General features: G+C 38.1%; 1 protein-coding gene across 1 annotated transcript in view; it reads right to left on the bottom strand.

Annotated features, from left to right (window-relative positions):
- Positions 1-13,023, bottom strand: part of AMPH (amphiphysin) — a 171,884-nt gene that overhangs the window by 8,896 nt on the left and 149,965 nt on the right. Inside the window, exons 17-21 of the mRNA XM_018558778.1 lie at positions 10,681-10,800; positions 9,220-9,279; positions 5,449-5,553; positions 1,114-1,338; positions 651-752 (exon numbers count right to left, since the gene is read on the bottom strand). Of these exons, the coding sequence (XP_018414280.1) occupies positions 651-752; positions 1,114-1,338; positions 5,449-5,553; positions 9,220-9,279; positions 10,681-10,800 (612 nt within the window). The remainder of the gene's footprint in view (positions 1-650; positions 753-1,113; positions 1,339-5,448; positions 5,554-9,219; positions 9,280-10,680; positions 10,801-13,023) is intronic.

The raw sequence follows: 13,023 nt of genomic DNA, 5'->3' as shown, positions 1-13,023 counted from the left end.
GGGGGAGCATATTATTTTATATGTGTGGGGGCGGGGAACAGGGAGAGCATATTATTTTATGTGTGGGGAGGCGCAGAACAGGGGGCATATTATTTTGTGGGGGGGGGGAATGCATATTATTTTGTGTGGGGGAGCCCAGAACGGGGGGGAGCATATTCAAACCTGTATGTTTAGGTGTGATTAGGGATTCCTTGTGTTTTTCTGCAGCAGGAATCCCTAAAGTGGCATTTACATACCACCATTACATGTGGTGTGCAGGTTTACATGTCACTTGATCATTAACTGAATGGGTGACAGCTGCCACATGTAAACGCCACATTAGGGATTCAACGCAAGTTCCTGATGCAGGAATCCCTAATCGCACCTAAACTTACAGGTGTGAATGGGGCCTTATTTTGTGTATATATGTGTGCGTATCTTGGAGTATGAAATTTGGCAAGCGGCACCCATGGGAGAAAAAAATTTGTCCAGTGGCCCCCGAATGAATTGAGTTTGAGACCCCTGTATTAGGTCACTACCTAATAAGTCAATGGGCTTTTTTACAAACTACAACTACACAGTGCTCATATAATTTCTTTCAAAACCTTGCCAAACAATTCGATACAACTTGTAACCATTCAATACAATTGAATTATATAAGATCATATTACCTGATCAGCTGCTGTAGCAGAAGCGATTACTAGAACAATGTCTCCCCTCTTAAGGTTTAGTTCATCATCACTTGCTGCTTCAAAATCATGTAGTGCTTCAGCCTGCAGGTAAGTACATTAAATGAATGACTAGAGAGAAAATTGAGCAATGAAACGTTGGCACTGCTGTATAATTTGAGTATGAGGAAATCTGTCCGCAGTGTATCAGGGGCATTAAACATTATATAATCTTGTAGGATTCCGCCAACATCTAAGCTTTTTTTGGAGGAGAACTTGCCCTCAAAATTAGTCATTCAAAACAGTCAAAATTGAAATGCCATGTAACAATGTAAAGCAAGTGCTAATTTGCCGTTTACTTTCTTAAATGTAATTTTCCATAAAAAGGAAAAACTTTCAAAAAGTGATTCCAAAATGAATAATACAATATACCAAATTAAAAATAGCTAACATAACATTACAATACCTTATATAAGAAGTTGCTTGGCAAATCTTGGGATGAAGGGGGTTGATCAGTGTTGTCACTAGCAATGCTCTGATCTTGCACAGCAGGTGTATCAGGGATGGCATCAATTTCATCTTTATCATCTACAGCATTTTTTACATGGGTATTTTCATCAGCCCCATATTCGCCTTCATCTTCATGGTTAGATGCCGGTTCTATTACAACTGATGGTATGCAAGTAATCTCCTGCTATAGGTCACAAAACAAACAAAAACAAATTCATTATACTGATATTGATATAAAACCACTCTTATATTTCAGGTTCTAGAAAGATAAATAGAAATATTAGGACCCTTAGGTAATATTAGGAATATAGTGTAAATGCTTACACCCTGCCTACACAATGCACTGCATATTAGTTTAAAACAATAACCGATATTTTAATAAATTATCTCTTATTAAAATAATTTTTTGACCACTCAGGCTATCCCGCCCCCCTAAAAAAATGCCATGGATCCTTCATTGGAGTGAGTGCATGTAGGCAAGAAGGAGGTCAGCAGCACTGAGATGCAACAAAGCAATATAAAAGGACACTAGGACTTTATTTATTTATTCAATAGTTTATGATACAGTTTTTTTTAGCAAACTAAATATCATTCAGTTAGGGTTTACATATATTTGAATACATTTATCTAACTCGTTCCTACTTTTACTTGCCTCTAGAGCACACTGGGGAAACGTTATCATAATTGGAGCAGACAAAATCTGGAGCAGTTACCCATAGTAACCAATCAGCTTCTATCTTCAGCTTGTTCAGTTAAGATTTGAAAATGAAAGATAGATGTTAGACTGCTCCAGATTTTGTCTGCTCCACTGTGTGTCTATCTGTTTCATGCACAATAGTCAATATCATTTAGAATTGTGCGATTCGTTTCGTTCCGAATCGAAATTTGGATGAAATTTCGGAGATTCGGATGTATCTGAATTCCGAATTACAGATATAACCAATGCAAACGAATTCGAATTTCCAATTCTGAATTTCCGATTCGTTTTTTTTAACTCATTTGTTATTGCAGTTCCTTAATATTTTCCACATTAAGGTTTACTTTTTTGATTTGACAGTACATATTTTTATTGTATAACCCAGCTGTCATGGTGCACATCGGCACCAATGACAAAATAGGAGGCAAATGGAGTGTCCTAAAAAGTGAGTTCAGAGACTTAGGGGTTAGGCTGAAGAAAAGGACCTCCACGGTAGTATTTTCAGAGATACTGCCAGTGCCACGAGCCACTCCAGAGAGACAGCGAGAGTTGAGGGAACTTAACAAGTGGCTTCAGAGCTGGGGTCGGAAAGAGGGCTTTGGTTTTCTGGAGAACTGGGCTGACTTCTCAGTCGGCTACAGGCTCTACAGCCAAGGCGGGCTGCATCTTAATGGGGAAGGTGCAGCACTTTTGGGGTGAAAAAATGGTTAAAAGACCGGAAGAGCTTTTAAACTAGATAATGGGGGGAGGGAATAAAAATAGATACAATTAATATAGAGCAAGTAACTACAGGGGTAATTAATATAGAGGCCAGTAAAACAAGGGGGGACAGAGGGCTCACTCCAGTCAATATAGATACAGATACGGATCACCCAATCACTAGAATCAATCTAAGTACGGAGGTATCACCCATAGCAAGGTCCAATAAAAAAAAGTAGTGGGGCTCAAGAAATGGGTAAACACATAACCCATACTAGTACAAAAGTCAAATGTATGTACACCAATGCTAGAAGCCTAGCAAATACATTAATAGAGCTAGAAGGTATGCTACACAAAGAGGACTTCGATATAGTGTGAATAGCTGACACTTGGCTAGATAGCACGCATGACTGGGCTACCAATATAGTCGGTCGGACAAGAACATTAAACTTCAGAAAGGCAAACTTTGATAAGCTATGCCAGATAGTAGTCGACACCGTATGGGACAACGTATTTATCGGACGGAACACTGACCAAAAGTGGGACTGTTTTAGGAATACATTACATAATGCTATTACCAAGTGTATATCATTGGGTAACAAAAATAAAAGATCAATAACTAAGCCGGCATGGCTAAATAAAACAGTAAAACAACACGTCAAGGACAAAGGCATGGCATTTAAAAAATATAAGATGGAGGGGACGGCACTGGCATTCCAGAACTACAAGGAATGTAATAAAACATGTAAACACGAAATTTGGGCAGCTAAAATAGACTGTGAGAAGCATATTACCACAGTCAGTAAAAGGAACCCCAAAAAATGATGTCAATACATAAACAGTAAAAAGGTAAGAAAGGAGCAGATAGGCCCAATAAAGGATGACAATGGGAGTTTAATCACAAACGACAGGGAGAGGGCTGAGGTGCTAAATTCTTTTTTCTCCTCAGTTTTCACTCAGGAAAAATACGGGTTTAATGTGTATAAGAATGTGAGTGGCTCTTTGCATAATATACCACAGTGGTTGATGGAAGCCAGGGTTCAACAAAAGACTTGAAAAACTTAATGCCAATAAAGCATTAGGGCCAGATAACCTGCACCCCAAGGTACTTAAAGAACTCAGCCAGGTTATAGCGAGACCATTATTCCTCATTTTCAAGGACTCCCTAATGACTTGTAGAGTACCAAGTGACTGGCGGAAGGCTACAATAATACCGATATTTAAAAAGGGGTCAAGATGCCAACCTGGGAACTACAGAACAGCCAGCCTTACATCCATAGTTTGCAAACTATTAGAGGTAATGATAAAAGACCACTTAGTAGAGTTTGTTTATGACAATGGTATAATAAATGATAATCAGCATGGATTTAGGAAGGACCAATCCTGCCAGACCAATCTATTAACATTCTACGAAAGGGTAAGTAGAGATCTGGATGGAGGGAACCCGGTGGATGTAGTATACTTAGATTTTTTCAAAAGCATTTGACACGGTACCACATAAACACTTACTACACAAGCTGAGGTCTATGGGCATAGATGAAATGTGTACATGGATAGCAAACTGGCTACTGGATTGTGTCCACAGAGTATCGATAAATGGCTCCCTTTCAGATTGGGCTAGGGTCATGAGTGGCGTGCCACAGGGATCTGTGATAGGCCCCATGCTATTTAACCTGTTTATTAACGATATCAGGGAGGGCTATAATAGCCATGTTTCCATGTTTGCTGATGATACTAAAATTGGGAGGGTAATAGACATGGGCTTAGACACTATAACATTGCAGAAGGACCTGGATAAAATAGGAGAGTGGGCAACTATATGGCAGATTAACTTCAATGTTAATAAATGTAAAGTAATGCATTTTGGGGTTAAAAATAGACAAGCGGATTACACATTAATGGGAACTCCACTAGGGAAGTCAGAAGTGGAAAAAGATCTGTGGGGTCATAGTAGACCACAGATTGAATAATAGCTTGCAATGCCAGGCTGCGGTAAACAAAGCGAGCAGAGTACAGTCTTGTATTAAGAAGGGAATGCACTGTAGAGACAAGTCTATAATTCTGCCACGTTACAAATCACTGGTTCGGCCTCATCTTGAGTATGCGGTTCAGTTTTGGTCACCAATCCACAGAAAGGATGTTCTTGAGCTGGAAAGAGTCCAGAGAAGGGCAACCAAACTAATTAAGGGAATGGAGGACCAAAGCTATGAGACAAGGTTACTAAATTTAAACATGTTCACGCTGGAAGTGAGGAGATTAAGGGGGGATATGATTCTGATGTACAAGATGATTAACGGGGATAGCAACATCAGCAATAAACTTTTTAGGATAAACTCCATCCAGAGGCCACCACCTAAAATTGGTGGAGAAAAGATTTCAGCACAAGGGGCGTAGGGGCTTCTTCTCAGTTATAACAGTTAGGGTCTGGAACTTGCTGCAGCAAGCAGTGATTTCAGCTGTGAATATGGAAACATTCAAAAAACGTTTGGACGATTTCCTCAGGGACCGTAACATGCAGGGGTACAGCTACAGTTAAGAACAATATTACACATGGACTAATACACATGCAGAAGCACATACATACACGCAATAGGTTGGACTTGATGGACCTGTGTCTTTATTCAACCTCAAATACTATGTAACTATGTATAATATAATTACATGAATACTGTAGTTGGTGGTACTTGTTTTTTATGTGTTCTGAACTATTGTTCACCATCATTCATAAACATGTTTTATATGTACACTACATGTTGTTGCTAGTTGAATCAAGAAACACGAGATTCAACTTTACCCCTAAACCATTTTGTTTTTGAACAGTTCTTTAATAAATGTAATGAAACACAGAAATGATCTAGTGAATAAAATTAATATGGTTTTACAAAAATGTGATACCTGAGTAGCATCAGTATCTTTACCACCATCCAATTCTGCTTCTTGTGTTACTTCTTCTGTACTCTGGGCAGATTCAGCAGGTACTTCTTGACATTCCGGCTCTATCTAAAAGAGGGTAATTTATGTATTTAGTGTATAACTAATCTAGTAGACTATTTTCAAAAAAAAGTATGTTTGCTAAACGTGCTTTGGAAAAAAATTAACATATGGATCAGTGACCCTAAGAAAGAATACAAATAAGGACTTTCTGCTAATTTCTAACTTTCTTGATCTGCACACTTGTTCTAGGTCAGCGACTCAAGCTAAAGGGTAAACATCAGAAGCAAGCAAAATAGCATTTTCAGAAGTAGGTCAGAGATGACAGTCCCCTATTTCTCTCATGACAAAGACTCACTTTAATAAAATGTATTCCTTTTTTAATGAAATCTTGTTTTTAGATCTGAATTTACGCTAAAAGTATCAACAAACTCGACATGTGTACTTTTAAAGCTGAAGAAGGGTCTTGCATTGTCAGAAGAAGGTAAATAGAGAATGCAGGTCAGGCTTACTTCAGAGTCCTCAGGAAGCAATTGATACATGAAGCTTTTACTCACCTGCTATTCCAACACTAAGACATTTTTTCATATCAGAGGCATTATGTGTATTATATTGACACTTATCATCTAAACATTTCTTGTGGTTAAGACAACTACACACCATTACCCAAAGAAAGGGGAGAAAGAAAAAAGGGTACTGCAGTTAAACAGTATATAAGTATTTATCAACCTGTTTGGGTCTCTCTTTAAAATATCATAGGGAATACCTTTCCCCAAATGGAGATCCCAAAAAGGAGAGTATAAAACTACTCATGTCAAAATAATTACAATTTTTTAAACAACCTTAATTGTATAGAAATAAATGAAAATTAATATATAAACTTATATAAATACATTTAAAACCTCCTAAAAACGAATCCCCCAACCAGCCATGGCTGCAATGTGATATTAGTAAGTATCTGTGAATCATGCATCACGGATATCTGAAATATTTATGAACATGATTCCAGCTATTTACATTTTTTTAGAAATGAAATACCTCAAGTCAGCTGTATATGAATGTGATGATGGTATATTTATTCCATTGATATAATATTATCTCCAATTATGAGACGTTGAGATTACCACTTGTTCAGTACCAATCTGTACACTTTATGTATATATTGTACAGGACACCGGGGCTGGGTCCTGGAAGGACACTATATTTCCCCTCTGTTTTGACTGTGGTCCCTTTAATGGATGAGACGGGGTTAACTCACCTGCTGGAGGAAGAGTGTGTTTAAAAGACAGGAAGTGGTAGCTAGCAGGTGAGGAGTAGTGTGGAGGAGGTTGGAGAGTGGGGATCTGTGTACTGCTGTGAGCTTGAATGTCAGTAATCTTGCTGGAAATCTGTAGACTGGGAAAGTTACCCTTGAAGTCTGGGACTGTTTAAACTGCGATTGCAGCTCTGAAATCTTCCTGCCGGTGAGACTGTTCTTTTGTGTTGTACTGAAGAGTTGCTGTTTGAGTTGGCCAGCTGGTCAGTGAAGATGAACTGTTTTGTTATTTTGCTGCTGTGAAGCTATTTAAGTTAATAAACTTTACTTTATTTGCAAAGCCGGTGTCCTGCGATCCTGCTGGATTCCCCTAACATTACAACATGTTCTGTTGTATTACAGTTATTGAATATTTTGAAAATAGAACAAAACATTACAATTTGAATCATGTTGTAACAATGTATAGAATTGGAGTGCAATAAGAAAATGGTTCCTCCTCTGTTTGAAGAGTTTGTAACGCATAGTACTCCAGGAAATGGATTCATGAATGGTATAAAAGTCACAGGTGTTGTGAAAGACAGACTATGCCCCTCTGACCAAACCCCTGTTTGATGAGAAACGTGTAAGAGTTGAAGCGTGCTAGTTGTTCCCCAGCCATGGCGTTTGACTGATTCCAGCTACCTTTTAAACATACATCACGGAATCTGCAACTGAAGGTTGTCTGTCCTGCTTTGTGACACGGGAGAGACTCTCCACTTAAATGAGATAAGTACATAATTCTAAAATACCTATAAAGTTGAGTACCTGCACGTGAGGACATTTTATCAGCTTTTCCAGAGAGTGGCGGCTCGGGGCGAATATACGGACAGCATACATGTATATAGGATATACCAGCCTCTGATGTGGTTGCTAGTGCATGACCCGTGAGAATTGGAGATTATCTCAATGGAATAAAATATGCCATCATCACATTCACATACAGCTGACTATACGGGCATAGAGACTATACATAAGTGTTTTCCAGAGATTGCCGTTTGGGCCACCACACCCGTATACACGGCATAGCTCAGTCTCTGATGTCGGTTTACCATATGCGGTTTTGCTCTTTGAAGAGTGGAGACTTTACTTATATATTGAGGTTTCTCCCATGTGGAGAAATCCCAGGAATCATAATCTAATCAATGTATGAGATGTACATCTGTTTCTGTGGGGTAATCCATCTACTCTAAGGACTATCAGTTGAAACTACCAGTTTCTAAATACCACAAATATTTAATCGGAGACACTGAATCTTTTCCAATTAAGTGCTTAAACATTTTGGGAGATCATTTGTTGCAACTCGATCACAGAGGAGGCACTTCAGTGAGGCTCCTGGACACAGTAGAATTGATGTATTTAATTTATAAAAAAAATTAGATTGTTGGAATCGTGTTCATGAATATTTCGGATATCCGCAATGCATGATTCCCAGATATTTACTAATATCACATAGCAATTGTGGCTGGTTGGGGATTAATTTTTTAGGAAGTTTTAAATGTATGTGTATATGTTTATATATTTATTTTCATTTTTTCTATACAATTAAGGTTGTTAAATAAAATAAAACTATTTTGACATTAGTAGTTTGAGAAACTCCTTTTTGAGATCTGCATTTGGGGAAAGCTATTCTCTACACACTATTACCCCAGCCTAACTAATTTAATTAAATATTATTGCATAAAACACCACATCTACTGATCATCTGTCCATACTGCAGGTATGTTCCACCTCTCAACTGTAAATTTACCAGCTTTTCATTCATAACAGCTTCAAATTAAAGTTTTAATTTTAATTAAGTTTTAAAGCAAATCTGTGCTTTGCCCATTTAGGGCCAATCAGCAGGATTGCTCAATTGCCCTTTCTATTCTTGACATATACTTACCCTTTCTTTACTCCTCTGCCACTCCATTCAGCACCAGGAGCAAAAGGAAATACCCAGTGCTTCTGGGTATGGAGGAGCATGTGGGTCACCCCATGTGACAGCCTTAGGCCAATCAGTGCTGTCTCATTGGGAGTCCATGTCCCAGTGAAAGTTACGACTCTGGCAACTTGTAGACTAAGCCAGATTTTCTTTCCTTATGGCAGCTAAAGGGAGTGGCGAGGATGTGAAACGAAGGTGAGTATATGTGTGGGCAAAGCACAGGTTCACTTTAAGGTGTTCCTTAAATTCATCGCTTTGAGAACAGACTCCTGCACCACACCCACACAACCACACCCACACAACTCATTCCCAGGACAAGGGGATAGACATACAAAGGGTATTTGTAGTACTGCCAACTGACAAAATCTGATATTCTGGTGTGACTATAACTTACAATGCTTCTCTATGAGAATCTTTGTATTTCAGGATGTATTTAAATTGTGAACAAAAAAATATATTTAAACTGAAATAAGGGAAAATGAATCCATCTGGATTCTCAATAAACAGGGCAGTCACCTACCTTGCTGCCCTCTGTCTCAGCTTCTTCAGCTATCTTGGTTTCTTCAGGCTCAATAGTTTCCTTTACAGGCAGGATACAGTGTAATAACCATGTCAGATAAGACCATTTTAGGTTGGTAGGCTTATATGAAAATGATTATGAGATGAAGGATGGATTTATAGATGATATATCAGAGGTAAATTTAAAGTCCAATTGAACTTTCAGTTTAAATTAGGTAAATACATTACAGGTGCATCAAAACAAAAAGTGTTCAATGTCTTCCAATTTGTTTACTTTAAAAACCAGCAACAGCCTGCTTAGAAAATCATGTCTCTTGCCAGCATGCTGCAGAGAAGGAACCTTGCTTTCTCTGTGGAAGCAGTAAACTCTTTGCAGAGGTCCAGCAGGTCCCTTCTGAGTCAGATAACTCAAATCAGTGGAGAGCATGAGCTCTGACTCGTCAGACAGGGAGTGTATTGGACCTCTGCAGGGGAACCACTGCTTCCCACTCTGCAGCTGCTGGCAGGGGATAGGCTTTCTACTCAGTCTATGGCTGCATTGGAAAGAAAACCAACTGTAAGACATTTAATACTTTTGCTTTTGATGCACCTGGAATGTATTTGGCTGATTTAAACTGAATGTTGTTGAATTATGCTTTCAGAACACACACTAAACAAATATTTTCCTTTGGGTAATGTGAATGACGTGATTCACTTGCTTAGATTCCTATTAAAGCCTTTTGCTGTAAAATAAAATTGTTAATAGTGTTGATCGTAAGTATTAAAGCACAGGCCTGGATTATTGTATAATTATCATGGAACACTTTTTTGATATTTGGAATCTGGGATAAGTTATCTCTGCCTCATAAATGCTCATAGTATAAATTTTTTTAGGTTTTTTTTTCAAATTGCACAGTTCCCAGCAATGAACTGGCATGGCCAATTTTCTTTCTTGGATAGAGTTTAAAATCTCTGTTGGTTTATTTTTTCACTTCAATTTCACTTCCTGTCCAAAGACGCAACAGGAAGCAAGAGAAAATGTCTACAAAGTGAGAGGAATTCCCCTTTTAGACCATTGTTAGCAGAAAGGGTGTCCTATAAAGAAATCATCCCTCACACTTTGTTCTAGTGACAAATATATCCTCCATAGATACAGTACCACGAGTAAGTGTTGTCAACCAAAGACAGGAAGTGTGTTACTGGGAGGATAACCAGTTGAAAATAAAGCAAAAAAGCCTAAAACAAAATAACAAATTCAGCTACCACATCTAGGAACTGGTAAGCTGCATTACATTTTTGCTCTGATTTAGGTATACTTTAAGATATTAAATATTGAATTAATATTCAGTGTCATGCAAAGGTAAGTAAATTGTAAAAAATCATGTTTAATACCTAAAGTCATGAGATACAAGCATGATGGAGTGTAATGGAATGGAGCATATAAGCTGATGGAGCACATGAGCTGATGTTTCTTCTCACTCACCACTGTCTTCTCTGCTAGCTCATTTTGCTCCTTAACTTTAGCGCTTTCATCTGGAACATCAGGGACAGGATGTGTGTCCTCAGCAATGATTTCATCAGGGACAGCTACATCAGACTCCACCTTGTTTTGCCACAATGTAAAATATTTACCAACTAAATTAGATTTTATTGAATAAAAAAATCTCTTATTTTCAGTATATACAAATCCCTATTGTACTTGTTATTTTAGCATTAAATAACGTAAGCTGCTTTGTAGCTTAGAGAAAACTGCAAGGAAAACATGCAAAATACATGTTCAAGGGTTTTCTACAATTGTCAAGTTGATTTACAAAATGCCTCCAACTACTGTAAATACATTTAACATCAGTGTATGTTGCATCACACTGTGTAAGCAAGTTTATGTACAATAATGTTAAAATATAGGCAGGTAAAGAAGTATTAAGTTCAGTGTGACCAAACTACATATTCCAAACACATTATTACTAAGATAGTAGGACTGAAGCCTTACCTGAGCTTGATTTTTTTTCAGTACACTCCAGCAGGGGTAGAGTACATATATGCATATTAACAGATACACCCATCCCCTGTTTTATGTGTATTTTGCACTGTAACTGAACAGTGACCCTGTACCAAAATGTATTTAGGGAGTCCCTTGTGTAGAGTTTAGTTTGATATATACAGTTTAGAAAACGCAGTGGGGGCAGGGGGATTTATCAAACCTGGAGCAGACAGAATCTGGAGCAGTTTCCCATGGCAACCAATCATCTTCTCTCTTAAGTTTGCTCAGTTAAGATTTGAAATTGATAAATTCCCTTCAATGTTTTTACTGCAGATAATTTTGAATGTTAAGAAGTGTGTCATAATAATAATTTGGTTCATAGTAATAAAATACTTACCGTAACTTCAGCACTTGGTTCTGTCTGTAATTCGAAGACAGATGTGGAAGCTTCAGGCTAAAAAATGTAAATAAGTATTGAGTGTGTGAGTAATAAACACACATAGGTGGTTCAATGTAATAAAACCCTTATATATCTGATTATAGAAGTGGATTAAAGCAGGTTTGGTGCTGTTTTTTTACCCATATTTATTCCCCTATAATTCTAAAAATATATAATAAACAATCTCCCATAATTATAGTTACTGTCTGTCATATGAGTACTTTTTTTTTCTGTACATTTATTTAATTTACAAATGGGGGTTTAGTGGTTGGTAAAAGTGCATTAAAATGTGCATGTACTCTCTACAATATTTTGGAGGCCTTTTTTAAGTGACATAACAACACTATATTGTTGATTTTTCTTATTAAAAACTGGGCGGTGTGGGTCCTGTTGAATAAGCGGCTTAGTAAAAATGTTTAAAGACACTAACTACAATATTTTGGGGACTTTTTCAGTGAAATAACTATACTCTAATGTTGATTTCTTGATTTTAAAATGGCTTCTGTGGGTCCTGTTGACTAAACAGCTTTTTTCAGTGAAATATACACTGTTAATTTTGTTGTTAAAGGATGGTTGGTGTGGGTCCTGTTGACAAAGTGGCCTTGTTAAAGTGGTTAAAGAGTGGGCACATACTCACTACAAGATATTAAGGGCTTTTTCAGTTAAATAAATACACTCCAATGTCAATTTTTTTGTTTAAAATGTGGTTGGCATGGGTCCGGTTTAGAAGGTGGCCCACTAAAAGTGTTTAAATACTGTGCATATATTCACTACAATATTGGGGTAGCACAGTGGCGTAGTGGTTAGTGCTTCTCCCTTGCAGCATTGGGGCACCTGGATTGAACCCCGGCAAGGAGTTTGCATGTTCTGAATATGTCATGTTCAAAATATGGCCTGGTAAAAGTGTTTATATAGTGTGCACATAGTCACTACAATATTTTGGTGGCCTTTCTCAGTGAAATAAAAATGGCAGCTTGGTACATGCCATTGTGGTGTAGCACAGGCCATACACTAAACTGAAGTTGAACAACTGCATCACCTGAAATGGGAGCAGCTGTAAACTCAGCAGTTTTGCCATTGAAATGCTGGGCATAGAGGTAGCTTAGGGGACATTTTTTCTTCTCCTCCAGCAACTGCAGAAGAGGCACATGCCTGGTCAAGGATGCTGCTAGGGGTCGGGTTAGGAGACTTACTGCATGATTCAAGCCTGGGCTTGGCCATATGTTGACCCTCTTCCCCACCACTTAATGTGGTGTAAGGTAAGCCTCTCAAAACCCTTGTCAGACTTCCCTCCCTATTGCTTGAGGCCACAGATCTTGAAGTCCCTTGTGTAGAGTTTAGTTTGATATATACAGTTTAGAAAACTCAGTGGCGGGGGGGGGGGGGGGTTTTCAAAAACGGGGGAG

This window comes from Nanorana parkeri, unplaced genomic scaffold (genome assembly GCF_000935625.1).
Source record: "Nanorana parkeri isolate BGI_ZX_2015 unplaced genomic scaffold, ASM93562v1 scaffold357, whole genome shotgun sequence".
NCBI lineage: Eukaryota > Metazoa > Chordata > Amphibia > Anura > Dicroglossidae > Nanorana > Nanorana parkeri.
This window is presented reverse-complemented; position numbering and strand designations above follow the sequence as displayed.